Genomic DNA, 15,648 nt, shown 5'->3' with positions numbered 1-15,648 from the left:
ATGCTTTCTAAGGAAAGATCTTGATCAAAAGGAGGAAACGTGAAAGGAAAACAGCAACATGAAGTTGGTATTGTCAAGAGAGCAATCTAAAATGGAGTTGGGCCTGGCTGGTGTGGCTTAGTGGTTGAGCATCGAACCGTGCACTGAGAGGTCGCCAGTCAATGCCTGGGTTGTGGGCTCGATCCCCAGTAGGGGGTATGCAGGAAGCAGCCTATAGATGTTTTTCTCTCATTGATGTTTCTGTCTTTCCCTCTTCCATGGAGCCAGAAGGCCTCCAGGAAGCCGAGCTAACATATCCTCTCCATATGAAACTGAACTGTTGATCTGGGTTAAGCCAAATGGCTACTTCCTGATATAGTTCCTGGAACTGGCTGTGCACCACTGAACTCTCTTAAAAATAAAACTTTATCCTAGCAATAGATATAAGTAATTAATTGTATAAGTCTGCTTGCCAGCACCAGTCACAGCTCTTTCAAAGCAAATTGTGTAACTCTTTTGGGAGCCCCATTTTTTTGTCCTTATAAACTCTGTTCCTTTCTTTCCCCCAGGAATGAAGTTGGATTTCTACACAAATCTGTGTCTCCGGATTTGCAATTCCTAAAAATACCCAGCACACCCAAATAAAACTTTTGTTTGCCTTGCAGTTCTCAGTCAGTTAATTGACACCCACTGGGGCTTGCAATAAAGTCTACATAGCATCTTTTTCCACCACATGTGCCCCTAATATCATAGTGTCTGTGAGTCCTGTGGCCTATGGTACAGCCCTTTCCTCCTGTGAACCTCACTCCAAGCTGGAAGCCTTTTATGTCACACACAGATTTATGGGGCAGAGCAGCATTCCCACGTATGGAATATACTATCTCCAGGACCCAAAGAGTGGGTTCTGGCATTGTACTTCCTTTCCTGTGATGGGGTGTACAAGATGCAATCATTTGTCCTTTACTTTGAAAGCGATGTTCTGATATGCCTCAGACCACGAGATCCCTGTAAACTTCACAGAAACACACCCTTGGGAGCAAAAATGCCTCATTAAGGTCTTCATATATGTTTTCATCCTGCCAGATCAGCAGGATATCATTGGTATAATAAATCAAAGCCATATTATACAAAATGTCTAGATGGCCTGGGCTCTTCAGACTATATTATGACAATGTGGGAGAGTGACCATAGGCCTGGGGCAAGACCATAAGTAAACTGCTGTCCCTACCTGTGAATGCAAACAGATCCTGATAGGGATGGTTAGATCAAAGGCTACCCATCTGTGGCCATATCGATCTGTCCTAGCCCTGACACTAACTCAGCAGTTGCAATTTAGGTGACTACTAGTACTTTGTTGTTTGCAGTAATCTACTATCAATCTCTGTATTTTTCCAAGGCCAGACTGATGAATTAAGTAGGGATGTGATAGACCCCAACCCTTTCCACATGTTTTAGGTCTTTTTTTAAAAAAATTTATTTTATTGATTTTCTACAGAAAGGAAGGGAGAGGGATAGAGAGCTAGAAATATCATCGATGAGAGAGAAACATCAACCAGCTGCCTCCCGCACACACCACACCGGGGATGCGCCCGCAACCAATGTACATGCCCTTGACCAGAATCGAACCTGGGACCCTTCAGTCCGCAGACCAACGCTCTATCCACTGAGCCAAACCAGTTTCAGCATGTTTTAGGTCTTCAAAGGTGACACTAATCTTTGCCATTTTCCCTGGCATGGGACATTGTTTTTTATTTATTATCTTGGCTGATGTGGGTGAGTGAGGAGCAGTTTCAGGGACTTTCACTTTCACGTCTATGAAATCTCTCACCACTCAAAACAAGGAATCAGATTGGGTATTCTGCTGATTATCCCAGTGATCTCTTCAGCCTTCTGGCTACTACTTTGACCTCAATCGTATATGACGATAGCACTCAATGCTCCTAACAGCTGAGCACTACCATCTTGTCTTCTTAAAAAAATATATATTTCTATTGATTTCAGAGAGGAAAGGAGGAGAGAGAGAGAGAAACATCAATGATGTGAGAGAATCATTGATCAGCTATTTCTTGCACGGCCCACACTGGGGATCTAGCCCACAACCCTGGCATGTGCCCTGACCAGGAATCGAACCGTGACCTCCAGGTTCATAGGTCGACGCTCAACCACTGAGCAACACCGGCAGGACTACCATCTTGTCTTTATTATTTTGGGACTCCCATTGCTACCAGCGAGCCAGTTCTGTAGAAGGATTCCTTGTCAGCCATGGCCTAGAGAGGATGCCCACCCCAGAGTCTGGTGTAGGGTCAGGAACAGAACTTGGGAGTCAGATCTTTGTTTATTAAACTATTATTTATTGAAATTTGCTAATGCTTCATTCTGCCCTGTGTGTAGGAATACTGCAGTGAAGAAGCCACTGTCTGGGATGAACCGAGGGGGGTGAAATAGAAACCCCGAGTTCTACAAATAAGATCCACCAGAAACCTACATGAGGGCATTATGATAGTAATAAACTCTTTTCCTCCCAGGAATTCTGTACTGTCTCAAAAAGCATAAAAGTAAAGATGGAGGGTAGTCTGGTCACAGATACTCCATTTGTCCTTCTCTGGCACATGGTAGGAGATAAGTTTCCTGCCTCCTTGAGGTTACTAGTAGAAGTGGCCTAGGACTTGCTTCTACCAATGTGAGTTGGGGTGATGCATGTAACTTCCTGGCAGAAACTCTAGTTGTTGACCTTGGCTCCTCACAGCTCATTCATGAATGCAGGCCTAGGCTTGGAGCAGCACTTCTGCTGGCTGATGCAGAAACTATGCATGCTGACCTAAGGCCAGGGTGGGACAGTCCCAGATAAGCCAAATGCCAAATGGTCGCAGGTGGTGACATCCTAACTCTTCCTTCCTTTTAGAACAGGAGCTAGGCGAAGAACACGGTCCAATCTCATTCCAGCCCGACTGTGAAGCACCTTTGTTATCAAGGGATGTGTATCTCGGGTTTACCGTGATAAGTGGATATCTACAATTTGCATCAGGCACTGAGTCAGCCTCAGGACGTTGCAGGGAATGTGACAAGCACAGTTCTGTCCTCATGACACTGACATTCTGGTGAGGGAGGAAGGCTGATGACTAACTAGGAAGCAAATTAATATAATGTTAATGACATGGTGCTCAGAAAGAAAAAAAAAGGGCATTGTGTGACAAAGACTGGACAGCTACTTTAGCTAGAATGTTAAGGAGGGTATGTGACAAAGAGCCAGCCAGGCAGTGACAGATGCAGGGACCCGCAGGCAGGAACAAGCTTGGTCTAGCCAAGGAAGAGAAACAGAAACCATAGTGGCTTGAACAGCTGAATGGGGAGGGGGGTTGGTGGGAGATGAGGACTCAGAAGAGGGGGCAGGCTGTGAGGGGCCAGCGTGAGGAGAGCCAGGAGAGAACACAGCACAGATGTCAGGAAGGCATGGACAGGGAAGGCTCCATTGAGGAAGTTACCTGAAGAATTGTTGAAGTTAGAAATGCGAGCAGAGGCAGTTCAAAGCAGAGCGTCCAAGCTTTGTCATTTCCTAGGTGTGTGGCTTTGAACAAGGTATTGAACGTCTCTAAGCCTCAAGTTCCTCCTCCGTAAAATGCGACTAGTAATAACCTCCCTGCAGGGTTGTTGTGGAAATTAGTGCCTGTAACCTGGACGATGCTCAATAATGCCAGTGCGATTTGACGGAGGCTGCCCAGGCAGCGTGGCACGCTGGTGGAAACGCGTCACTCAGGTGCAGGGAAACACGCCCGCGGCTCAGCCCCGCGGCGGCTTCCGGTCCCCGCCTGGGCTCTGCCTTTGAGGTCAGAGGGCCCCGCCCACTTGGCACCTGATTGGCTCTTTCCGCTGCGTAGCACCATTCCTATAGGCTATTGTGGGCTGGGGCGGGTCCGAACGCTCCGAGGAAGGACTGTGGCTGTTTTTGCAGTTTTGGCTGAACTAAAAGGACGTGCCTTCCTTCCGGGTCGCCGCTGCGAGGAGGAGCCTTATGGCGTCCTGGGAGCCGGTGGGCCCGGCTCGCTGACCGCCTCTCGCCTTCCCCTCTGACCTGTCATTTTCCGCGGAGCCGGCCGCCTGCCCCAGGTGCTGGAGGCCGGAGTCCCGCGGTCTGTGCCGGGTCCGCGCACCAGCGGCTGCGGATGGGCGACCGCGGCGGCGGGGCGTGATCGCGGCCCGGAGCCCCCAGGTAAAAGGGACCCTCGACTCCTGTCATTGGCTTGAAGCCCTACGGTTGGGCTGGCACCTCCACTGCAGAGAGGTCCCCGGCCCTCCGCCTCCCATCTACAGCCCTTCCCCCTCCCCGGCGGGTAGCCCTGGAGCCTGGGTGCATTTGGGATCTCCCCGCGGCAGCTGTAAGGGAGCCCAGAGCTGATGTGGACTCCCATCCCCACAGCTGGACCGGGGCCCACCTGCCCCGCTCCTTTCTTCGGGGTGTCACCACTTCTCGCACAGCCTCAGAGAATACACCGTTGGGGAAGTTTCAAGGGGGCCCAGGGTTTCTCTTCCTTCTGGGGGCTCCCCGTTGGGCTGCTGGCAGCTCACTTGGAGTGGCCTCTCCAGGACAGTGTCCACCACGGCTGAAGGATAAGGGGGTTGAAAAGTGCAGCAAACAGCCTGCTAGGGGTTGGAAGCACTGAAGGGCGTTACGGCAACTGTGAAGAAGTGTCGCCAGCCTTTCTCCTCAGGGCTTTCTGACTTGCCCAGGTTTCCCATCTGGTAGCTCTGGGAGAGGTTTGGTCAGTCCCACGGCACAGATGAGGGAGGAGGAAGCCGCGGCCGAGAGGAGAGGCACTGTCCAGGAGCTCACAGCAGGTCCAGCACGGCATGACCTGAGCCTCGCGGGCATCTTGCCCTGCAGCCTGGCCAAAGACGGAGGGAGGGAGGGACGTGGAGGCCCAAGCACCGGGTGGGACGATAGCTTCTGGAATGTTAATGACGTCAAGAGACGCCTGCCCAGGTGGGAGAAACTGTCTCAGTTTCTCTGGTCCTGGGGAGCGAAGACCAGAAGTTCGCTCCACAGGGAGTGGAGGGTGAGCCGGAAGGGGCCATGGAATCTCTCTCCTGTCTCACAGTCACTGGAACGTTATCTCAGGTCTCCAGAACTCTTGAGGGAGGCAGCGTACCCCCTCCCAGTTGTAGACTCCCTGTGCTCAGCATGGTGGCCTGGTCCTCATGTGGGTGCAGCATGCCCCCAGCGATACCTCAGCAGTCACATACAGGTACAGAGAAGGGGGCTTTTGTCTTGGTGTCTGCCAGCAAGTCGTGGGGTCTAACCTCCCTAAGGTATCCCACATCCCTCCACCCCACCCCACTACTACCACTGTTTAAGCCACTGTCCTCTTGTGTCCTGACTGCCGCAGTACCTCCTGAGTCTCCCTGCCTCTCTACTCTCTTCGCCGTTCAGTCCATTGTCCATGGCAGCTGAGCAGCCTTTCCTCAGGGAAATGGGACCCTGTCACCTGCTTTCGGAACACCCTTGTTGATGCGCTCAGAATAAAATCACATTGCATGTGGTCATGTGGCCCGTCTGACCTGGCCCCACCAACCTTTCTGAGCTCATGTCCAACCACACCGGCTTGTTTTTTACCCTTTGAACAGGCCAAGCCTGTTTCTGTCTCGGGGCCTTTGCATTGTTGTCCTCTCCCTGGTTGCTCTTTGTCCAGATTGTTTAAAGGCCGGCTCCTTCTCAGTTATTTGGATCTCAGCTCATATTTACCTCGTATAATGGCCCAATTTGAGGCAGCACCCCTTTATGTTCCCTGGGATTCAGGCTTAGCCGTTGAAACAAAGGCCAAGATAACAAGATGGATTATTCCTGTCTGTTGCATGATAGTCTTCATGCAGCCTGTTCAGGACATGAATGGAGCCCTACCATGTCTGGAACCCAGAAACCTTTCTTTCTTTATTTTTTTAAGATTTTTAAAATTGATTTTTAGAGAGAGAGTAAGGGAGAGGGAGAGAGAGAGAAACATCAATGTGAGAGCAAAATATTGATTGGCTGCCTCCTGCACGCCCTTTAGTGGGGATTGAGCCTGTAATCGGGGCATGCGCCCTGACTGGGAATGGAACCAGCAACCTTTGGGTGCATGGGATGATGCCCAGCTGGCCAGGGCCAGACACCTTTCTTATTACTCTGTTATCCTCAATATATGTCGCTTCTGTCTTGTGATCTAAGAGGGCTCTGCTCTTGTTCCTACCACCACACTCACATTCCAGCCAATGGGAACAGAGGAGGGCACAACCTGAAATCGGCAAACCTCCCTCCTCATGTCCTGTTGGATACAACTTGTTCACATGGCCACAGCCAGGGCAGGGGACCTGGGAGAGTGGCTATTGTTCTGGGGGAGGGGGCATGTGCAAGCTAAAATCCAGGGGCTCTAGTTCTCCAGGAAAGGATGCATGTTGGGGACTGCAGCAGTCTCGACTGTTTCCTGTCCTGTGCCAGCAGTCGCCAACCTTTCGGACCTCACGGACCATCAGTGGTCCGCGGACCACCGGTTGGCGACTGCTGTTCTGTACCACTCCTCTGCGCTCTTATTGTCTCAGCACTTACCTCTAGAAGTTTGCTTTTAAAATATGGGCGTTTGCACTGGCTCTAGGCCTCCCCTCCTAGAACGAAGGCCCTGTGGGGGCAGGTGTGTCCCAGCACCTGGCCTCCTGCCTGGCTCACAGTAGGTGCTTGGCACTGCCTGCCATGGGTGGGTGGAAGAATGCATGAATGAAGGACGTGGTGGACTTCTTTGGTTGCCTCTCTCATTAGTAGAGAACAGGAAGGAACCAACTTCTGTTTTTGGACCCACTATGTGTCAGGCATATGTTCTCTTTAGTATTCCTCACTGTTAGTATGTCCTTAAGTTGCAGGTGGTCATGTGATCCCAGAGCTATTCAGTAGCCTGTTGGTGAGAGGGATGGAGGGGCCTGAGCCCCAGGTCTTGCCCCGCCCTTGGGAGTCTTCTCTCTCTTTAAGCCGGAGGCAGCACTCGTTTCATGGCTGCGAGAAACAGTGAGCACGCCCCTGCATTCCCTCTGGCCCTGTCTTGGCCTGCTGTTGTTCAGGAATAGTGTCAGTGCCAAAGCAGAGGTCCATGGCTCAGTGAATTGTGGCACAGTGAGCACACCTGGGTGCCCACCACCCAGATCAAGTATCTAGGTGTGCCTCCCTCCACCCCTCTACCCTCCCTCCTCCACAAAGGTGACCCTTATTCAGTCTCTCCATGGGGTTAAACCGCACGCCTGCTCTGCTCCCGTGTGTGGCTTTCTCAAGATTCTTATCTGCGAGGCCCTTCTGTGTTGCTGCCTGTAGCCGTAACCCATTCTTTTTATTTCTGTGCAGTATTCCACTGTTTATGTGAGCACTGCTGTTCTCACATGCATTCTCATTTGGGCTGCCCGCAGCCCAGGGCTATTGTAAACATACCCCCAAGTGGAGACATGGGCATAATTCTGTCCAAGTCATCATTTTAAACGCTGGCATCTGTTACATCCTGGTGAGCAGGCCACACCTGGCTCACCTGCCCTGAGCCCCCCGAGCTCCCTGTGGAAGCCCCTGCCACTGTCGATGCAGGCCAGCTCTACTGATACTCTCCCCGAGTCCTGTGACCTGCAAGCCTGCCTCGGTTGTCCACGGTGGCTCCAGGACCCTAAACCACCAGGTCTCCTATCTTCAGGCTGGACTCTAACCTCTCATTCTCAAATCATCGTGTGGGCGCTTGACTGCCCCCCACCCTTCACACTTCCTCAGCAGCTCCCTCTAACTCCCTCCACAGCGCCTCCTCTTCTCTCACCCTCTCCACTTAGAGACCTCTGTGCTTCTTCTAGGCGACAGTGCAGGGTACCCTCTAGTTGTGTCTGTCTTTCTAGGGTGGCAGCAAAGGGAGACAAGGGCTTGAGGGCCACTTGAGTGTGCACGATACCCCGCTCAGGCACTTGGCGGCTGTGACCGCACTCGGCCTCCAAGTGGGTTCTGCCTGGGTGTGGAAGGTTGGAGCCGAAGCTCAGCTGCTGAGGACTTCATGTTTTTGGCTGCTGGAGGCACCTGGCGTCACTTATCTAGTCCTCACTGCAACCTCACTGGATGGACACTTGTTACTCCCATTCCTGGGTCAGGGGAAACTGAGGCACAGAGAAGACAAGGAAGTAAGAGGCAGGCTGGGCATGAACTCTGTCTCCCCCAGGTTTGGAGGGACAACAAAAGTGATGCCAAATAGCTTGCATTGCTTTGCCTGGCAGAGCAGCAGGCTCAGTCACTGAGGGAGCTTTTATTGTTCGGGGGCCATGAGACAGACAGAGCCTGAGACAAGGGACCGGGCCCGCGTGTGGGGTTGGGTTGGGACATGTGCAGGAGCACCACGCCTCACCTCCTGCCTGGTGTGATGGGGAGCAGGCAGCAGGCTCGCTGTGGGCAGCCCCTCTTGTACTCCACTGGGAGCCTGAGACCAGAGGCCCAGGGCCGCACAGCCTCTGCGCCGCTAACCTCGTGGCTCTCACTCCCCCAAGGCTGGGTGCTGGCAAGATGGAAACCGCGCAGGAGGTGGTTTGGGCCAACGGGAGCACAGTGCTGGCCCCGCCCCTGGCTCCCAACATCAGTGTGCCACATCGCTGCCTGCTGCTGCTGTACGAGGACATTGGCACCTCTAGGTAAGGCAGTCACAGCCTTGTCTGGCTGGCTGGCTGTGTGTGAGCGGGTTTTCCTGGTGTGTGTGTGTGTGTGTGTGTGTGTGTGTGTGTGTGTGAGAGAGAGGGGGGGGGGGGCGGTGAGGGGTGGGATGCAGACACAACTTCACCAGTGAGCTGGTTTCTGTACCTGTTTGCTAGGGTCCGGTACTGGGACCTCTTGCTGCTCATCCCCAATGTGCTCTTCTTCATTTTCCTGCTCTGGAAGCTTCCATTTGCTCGGGCCAAGATCTGCATCACCTCCAGCCCCATTTTTATCACCTTCTATATCCTGGTGAGTTCACTCCAATTGGTGACAGAAAACCCACCTGCAGCTGGCTTAAGCAAAAAAGGGAATTATTAACTGCCTCTGAAATGGAAAATCAGCTTCAGGTATGGCTGGATCCAGGGGATTAAGTAATGTCATCAGGACTGTCTCTCTGCATCTCTGCTCTCCTCTGGCCTTCTCTCAGATGAGTTCTCCCCTTATGGTGTCAAAGATAGCCAAGAGCAGCTTAGAGATCATATCTTGCCTCCCTGCTAACTGTAGCAAAGAGTACCTCCAGTATAGACCTGTACTGCCCTCTGATTGGCCCACTTTGATTCTGTGTGCAGCCCTGAGCCAATTACTGTGACTATGGGGAAAGGGATACTTTGGAGCTGGGAGGGTGGGGTCAGCTCAGCCTGACCAGAAGAGGATGATAGTCCCTGGAAGACAATTGGGGAGCCATTACTAAAGGGAAGACGAATGGATGCTGAGTGGGGAAAAGTTACGCACTGAGCCTCCATCCATCCTTCTGTCCATCCGTCCATCTGAGACCTCTTTGTAGCAGATTTCCTGCCTGTTGGGAGAGCTCCATTCTCCTTACTCAATGGTCCTGGTGGGTGTTGCCTGGGGAGAGGCAGCAGGGCTATGGCTGACAAGGCAGTCCCAGATGTGAGTCTCACATGTGGGCTGTCCAGCTCCCTTTCTTCGGGACTCACGCCTGACTGACTGGAGTCCTCCCTTTCTGTGCCTTTAGCTATCACTACCTGAGAGCTGAGTGGCTCCCTGGTCTCCCCTTTGTGGCCGGGGTCAGAACTTCCCAGTCAGAAGAATGGGTAGTGGGCAGGCAGAGAGGCAGGGGAGGCTGTTGGTAGACCTGCTGACTAGACCCCCAGCCTGTGAGGTGGTGTTGAATAGGGATGGTGATCAAGGCCTGCTTTCTTCTTTGCCCTCTCCCACAGCCTCTCTGACCATTTACTTATTTATGTATTTATTCAACAGATATTAGTCATCCACTATATGTCAGGCAGATGCTCTTTCTGGGGGAGTGGGCAGGAAAAGAAACCCAGGGCCAATGCCCAGGAACATGAGGCAAGGCCAGGGGAGTCAGCACTGGCCCCACCCTCTTCCTCCTGGGGACTTCGTCCTGGAGAGGGGGCAGTGGTTAGAGTGCACTTAGGCAGACCACCTCCAAACCCCAGCTGTGCAGGATGTCCTGGGGCCAGTGGCTTGACCTGTCTGTGCCTCAGTGCCCTCTTACGTGATGTGTGTCAGATTTGATTTAGCTTGTGGCACTCCTGTGAGCACCAAATGACAGCGTCCATAGCTCCTGCTCGGTGAGGGCGTGGCATACGGCATTGGTTGCGTCTGCAGCCTGCTCTTCTGAGTGGTGTAGGCCTCCCCAAGGCTTAGACGTGGCTCTCATGGCACAAAGGACAGAGTATGTATGAATGTGGGCTCTTTTGTATGTATGTGTCAGAAAAGGAAAACCCACAGAAGCCAGACTGAGAAACGGACAAGTCCCAGGGCTTCGGGCACGGCTGGATTCAGAGGCGCAGTGATGCTCCAGCGCTGTCTCTACCTCCTTCTCAGCTTGGTGTCTTTCTGATGGCCCTGTCTCTAGCAGTCTCCACCCTCATGGCAGCCAGGCAGTCCCAGCAGCTCTGGGTTTGCATTCCCTCAGCTTCCTTTCCCAGTGATTGCACCTGTTGTCCTGGCTGTGACTTTCACTCAGCTCCCGTTGGGTACCACCCCATTCCCAAACCAGTGGAATGGCATTCTAGAATGGCCAGCCCTAGGCCACAGGCCAGTCCCTGAAGTCAGGAGTGGTGGGGTCAGTCCCTCCGCCCAAACCATGTGAAGGAGGAGGGTGGGAGAGGAATGAAGCTGTTGCCAGAGGAAGAAGGTGGATACAAGGGTGACAACAGCTACAGATGCTGAGCACAATCACTTCTGCAAAACCTACTCCTATGGCACCTTCCCTGGGGTCTGTGATGCCTCTCCTCCGTGGCCTCCTTTCTCAGCCCCCAGGTCTCAGAATGAAAACCATTACTATGACAAGTCTAACGGCAGGTGTGGACCCAGCCCTTCCTGAGTACCAGGCACACGTCTACATTTATTTACCCACTAGAGGCCCGATGCACAAAATTCATGCAAGAGTAGGCCTTCCTTCCCCGGCTGCCGGGGCACCGGCTTCCCTCTGGCACCCGGGACCCGGGCTTCCCTCCGGCTGCCGGCAGGCACCTGGGACCCGAGCTTCCCTTGCAGCCCCAGCTTCATCCGGAAGGTCGTCCAGAAGGACATCTGGTCTAATTAGCATATTACACTTTTATTATTATAGATTTGATCCCTCCAGTGCTCAGATGCAGTAGGTGCTATTATTACTTCTATTTCATAGATGAGGAAACTGAGGCGTGGAGGAGCAGTTACTTGCCTGAGGTCACAGAGGCAGGAAGCAGTGGAGCTGGGATTTGAACCTAGGCAGTGTGGCTCTATCCTGTCACCCTACTAACCATTCTGCAGCTGTCAGTGTAGTTGGGACACTGAGGCCAAGAGGGGAGGACCAGGCAAGTGGAGGGTGGTCTCCCCATCTCCTGCTGTTTAGTTTGGAACCCTTCCATTCTGGAGGAATCAGAACTACTGCAGATGTGGGGGGTGGGTTTGCTGTCCTTGAGATTCCCTGAACCACACCCCCTTCTCACCCACCAGGTGTTCGTGGTGGCGCTAGTGGGCATTGCCCGGGCCGTGGTCAGCATGACGGTCAGCACCTCAGATGCTGCAACTGTTGCTGATAAGGTGTGGCTGGGCCTGCTGGCAAGGGGGGTGCTGGGCACTGGGGAGAGGGGTGACTGGGCCCCAGGCTGACACTCTGCCCACTCTGTGTCCAGATCCTGTGGGAGATTACCCGCTTCTTCCTGTTGGCCATCGAGCTGAGTGTGGTTATCCTGGGCCTGGCCTTTGGTGCGTCTGCTGCTGGGGCTAACGCTCTCCCTGCCCCTCCCTGGCTGGGGGCCAACCCCACCATGGTCACCTGGGCTGGCTCTTGCTGACTGACCAGCACATTTTTTCCAGGTCACCTGGAGAGCAAGTCAAGCATCAAGCGTGTGCTGGCCATCACCACCGTGCTGTCCCTGGCCTACTCTGTCACCCAGGTAAGAGGGGGTGGGTGGGGCAGGGTAGCCCTGGGGTTCCCTGGAGGAGGCTTGTAGTCAGCGAAGGCCAGGCATCCACTGCCTCCTGGTCCTGGATCTGGGTTTGGATGTTTATCGGGTGCAGTGTTCTCAAAATTTAGTGCATCTAAGGAGTCACCTGGTGTGCTTGTTAACCAGGCAGGTTCTGGGGGCCCCTCCCAGATTTCCTTCTTATAGATCGGGGTGGGGGAGGGGAGGATGCCCATCACCTGCGGTTTTAACAAGCAGCCCAGGTAGGAGAATGTAGGTCTGCAGACCACATTCTTCGTTTGGGTCAGGTACTGCCCTTTGCCCAGCTCTGTCCCCTGCCCCAACTGGGCCTGTTCTGGGTGCTGTAGCTGGATGGGAAGGATGTGACCAGAGAGGAAGCTGGAGCAGGAACCCCTGGGGACCAGGCTGGGGCTGGGCTTGGTGTGGTGGATAGCTTCTGTGGTGGAAGGCCCTTGGGGGGGGACTTTCCAAGCGGCAGAATCCTGTGAGACCCTCCCTTGCCTGTCCCTGCAGGGGACCCTGGAGATCCTGTACCCGGATGCCCACCTCTCAGCTGAGGACTTCAACATCTATGGGCACGGGGGCCGCCACTTCTGGCTGGTCAGCTCCTGCTTCTTCTTCCTGGTGAGGCAAAGGGTGGACCCTGGGCCTAGACCCGCTGGGCGTGGCCTAGTTAGCCGGAGCCTGACACCGTGGCACCTGGCCTAGTTCTGGGCCTGGGGCTCCCCAGCACCCTTCTCAGCCCCGCTTCTGTCTCTAGGTGTACTCTCTGGTGGTCGTGCTTCCCAAGACCCCTCTGAAGGACCGCATCTCCCTGCCTTGTGAGCTGCTCTGGGACACTGCTGGGTGGGAGGGTAGGGAGAGTCTGTTTGGGCCACGGTGGCTCGGAGCTGGAGAGCCCTGGGTGAGAGGGAGGGAGGGACGGAGGACTCCTTGGGGGACCGAGGGGTCCCAGTAACACCCTGGGATGAAGTGTGGAGGAGAGAATAGGACCTCACACTCCTCCCACCCCCCAGCGCGGAGAAGCTTCTATGTGTACGCAGGCATCCTGGCGTTGCTCAACCTGCTGCAGGGGCTGGGAAGCGCGCTGCTCTGTGCTGACATCATCGAGGGGCTCTGGTATGGAGGCTGGGGGAGCTGGGACAGGAAGACCCCGGCTGGGGAGGTCCCGCCCAATGAGGCTCTGACCGGTCCCCTTTGTCCCCCTCCCTCAGCTGTGTGGATGCCACCACGTTCCTCTACTTCAGCTTCTTTGCACCCCTCATCTACGTGGCCTTCCTCCGGGGTTTCTTCGGGTGAGTCCTCCCACAGGGGCCCAGGAGGGAGGGAGTGGGGGCTGGTGGGCTGGAGGTCTTGACAGAGCTCCAGGCTTTCCAGCCCATAGCCCGGGGTTGGAGGGCTCCAGGCGCCCCCGCGTGGCTGCGGGCGGAACCGCGCCTTCCTCTTCCTGAGCGTGTGTACCTGCCTGGTACAGCTTCTAGAGCTCCCCTGCTCCGGATGTAGGCTAAGACAGGAGAGAGGGCCAGACGAGTGTCTCTGTGTGTGTACATGTACATACATATACATACACACACACAAACACATGCACACCCACATATACAGATGTGCACAAATGTGCACATGCACACACACATGTACATATATATGCCACACACATGGAAATGTACACTTCACTGTACTACATAGACAGTAGCTATGCACATTGTTCTGCATTTGCTGTTTTTTCATTTAAGAATAGATTAGTCCATTCATTCCTTAGCACACACTCACTGTGCCTTGCACTGCTATACCCGAGATACAAATGGGAAGAAATTATACAAAGATTCTCATGCCCACAGAGCTTCTATTCTAGCTGGGGGTGACTAGGCAGAGGAGCAGGGTTGGGGGGAGTCCAGAGTGTGGGTGAGCACGGGGTGGGTGTGCACACTTGGAGGTGTGCTTGGGAGATGGGATGCTAAAGACATGGGGGATTGAGGGTTGGACCCCAGGCCTCTGAGGTGGTGGAAGCTCATGCATTTTCCCCCAATCCAACCTTCCCCACCTGCCAGGTCTGAGGGAGTCTTCCTCCTGAGTGGAAAAGCTGGGAGAGGGCTTTAGAGTTGGGGTGAGAAGGACTAGATTGATTCCAGCCTAGTTCCGATCTAGCCTCAGGCTCCTATTTGCAAATTGGGTGCAGTTTTTTCTCCCTCAACTAGTGATCCTGAGGACTGAGGGATTGGGTGAGCTCAGTGCAGGGGTGGAGGTCATGGCCAATGCTTCTGAGCATGCTGACCAGGTACTGTTTCAGGCTGTTCACCCTACACGAAGAGCCTCTGAGGTTGGGGTTGTTGCACCCATTTGGGGTGAGAAAGCAGGCACAGTACCTCTTGCCCAAGCGCACACAGCCAGGAGGAGGCTGGGTTTTAGTCCTGTTGGACTCCATGGTCCAAGCGATAGGGACCTCAGGTTTGGCGTTAGGCAGCCGTAAGTGCATTTCCTCCTGGTCTGATGGCCTCATTGCCCAATGAAGGAGGGCCTTTCTGGACTCAGACTGTGGGGCTCCCCATGCCCCTCTGTCCTCCCTACTAGCTCGGAGCCCAAGATCCTTTTCTCCTACAAATGCCAAGTGGATGAGACTGAGGAACCAGACATGCATCTGCCCCATCCCTATGCTGTATCCCGGCGGGAGGGCCCGGAGGCAGCAGGTGCTGCCAGCACACAGTTCGACTCAGCCAGCGGAGTGTCCTACCTGGATGACATCGCTTCCATGCCCTGCCATACCGGCAGCATCAACAGCACGGACAGTGAGCGCTGGAAGGCTCTCAATGCCTGATTGCAGCTGCCCTGGCTGGAAAGAGTCCGGGCCCTGTGGATGGCAGAGGGGAGAGGAGGCCAGGCAGTGCAGAGTCCTTGGGAGGACAAGGCCAAGGACCTTGTGTGGGTGGCAGTGCTATGCAGGCTCTGTCCTTCCATCTGGGCCTCCAGTTGTCCTCAGCCATCTCTGCTCTAGCGACTCGCCCCCCGCTTTCCGTCTGCCCTTGCCCTGCTCCACAATGTGGTCCAGATTATGATCTCTCATGCTGGCCAAGGACACCTCTTTTCTCCAAAGGAGAAAGCCTGGGCACCCAGAGCTGGCACCCCTCCCTACAGCACTTTGGCCTTTTCAAAGCTCACTCTGGCAGGTGGGCTGAAGTGTGTATATTTTCTTGATCTATTTTTTAATAAAAAGGAAAAGGAGCACAAGGTGTTGCTGTGGAGATTCTGGAGGGGTACTGGGGCTGGTTCCTTTCAGGAGCCCAAGGGCTGGGATGTTCAGCGATCCCGGCAGATCCCTCTGCATCCTGAGCCCAGGGAGGCTCAACCAAGAAACACGGGCCAGTGCGCAGGCCCTGCTGGCTGCTGGGAGGTGGAGAGAAATCTGGGCCAAGCCATCTCTGTTTGAGTGGAGGGGACAAACGGGGAAGGAGAGTTGTGGGTTCTGTGGGCTGTCTTTCCGCTCTGCTAAGTGTGTGGGGGTTGGAATAAGCCCTTCGGTCCCGTCCTTTCTCTACTACAGCTCTCTTGGCTTGA

The 15,648-nt window shown here is 54.2% G+C and overlaps 1 protein-coding gene across 1 annotated transcript; it reads left to right on the top strand.

Moving 5' to 3' along the window:
* Positions 1 to 3,908: 3,908 nt before the first annotated feature.
* Positions 3,909 to 15,321, top strand: TPRA1 (transmembrane protein adipocyte associated 1). Its single transcript, XM_008159458.3, has 11 exons — positions 3,909 to 4,186; positions 8,497 to 8,637; positions 8,815 to 8,947; positions 11,627 to 11,713; positions 11,806 to 11,878; positions 11,990 to 12,069; positions 12,613 to 12,723; positions 12,860 to 12,920; positions 13,116 to 13,218; positions 13,314 to 13,394; positions 14,668 to 15,321. The coding sequence occupies exons 2-11, from the start codon at positions 8,513 to 8,515 to the stop codon at positions 14,909 to 14,911; spliced, it is 1,098 nt and encodes a 365-aa protein (XP_008157680.1). The 5' UTR covers positions 3,909 to 4,186; positions 8,497 to 8,512; the 3' UTR covers positions 14,912 to 15,321.
* Positions 15,322 to 15,648: the final 327 nt, after the last annotated feature.

This window comes from Eptesicus fuscus, chromosome 12, assembly GCF_027574615.1.
Source record: "Eptesicus fuscus isolate TK198812 chromosome 12, DD_ASM_mEF_20220401, whole genome shotgun sequence".
Classification (NCBI taxonomy): domain Eukaryota; kingdom Metazoa; phylum Chordata; class Mammalia; order Chiroptera; family Vespertilionidae; genus Eptesicus; species Eptesicus fuscus.
Note: the sequence above shows the minus strand (reverse complement) of the source record. Positions and strands in the feature narration are given on the sequence as shown.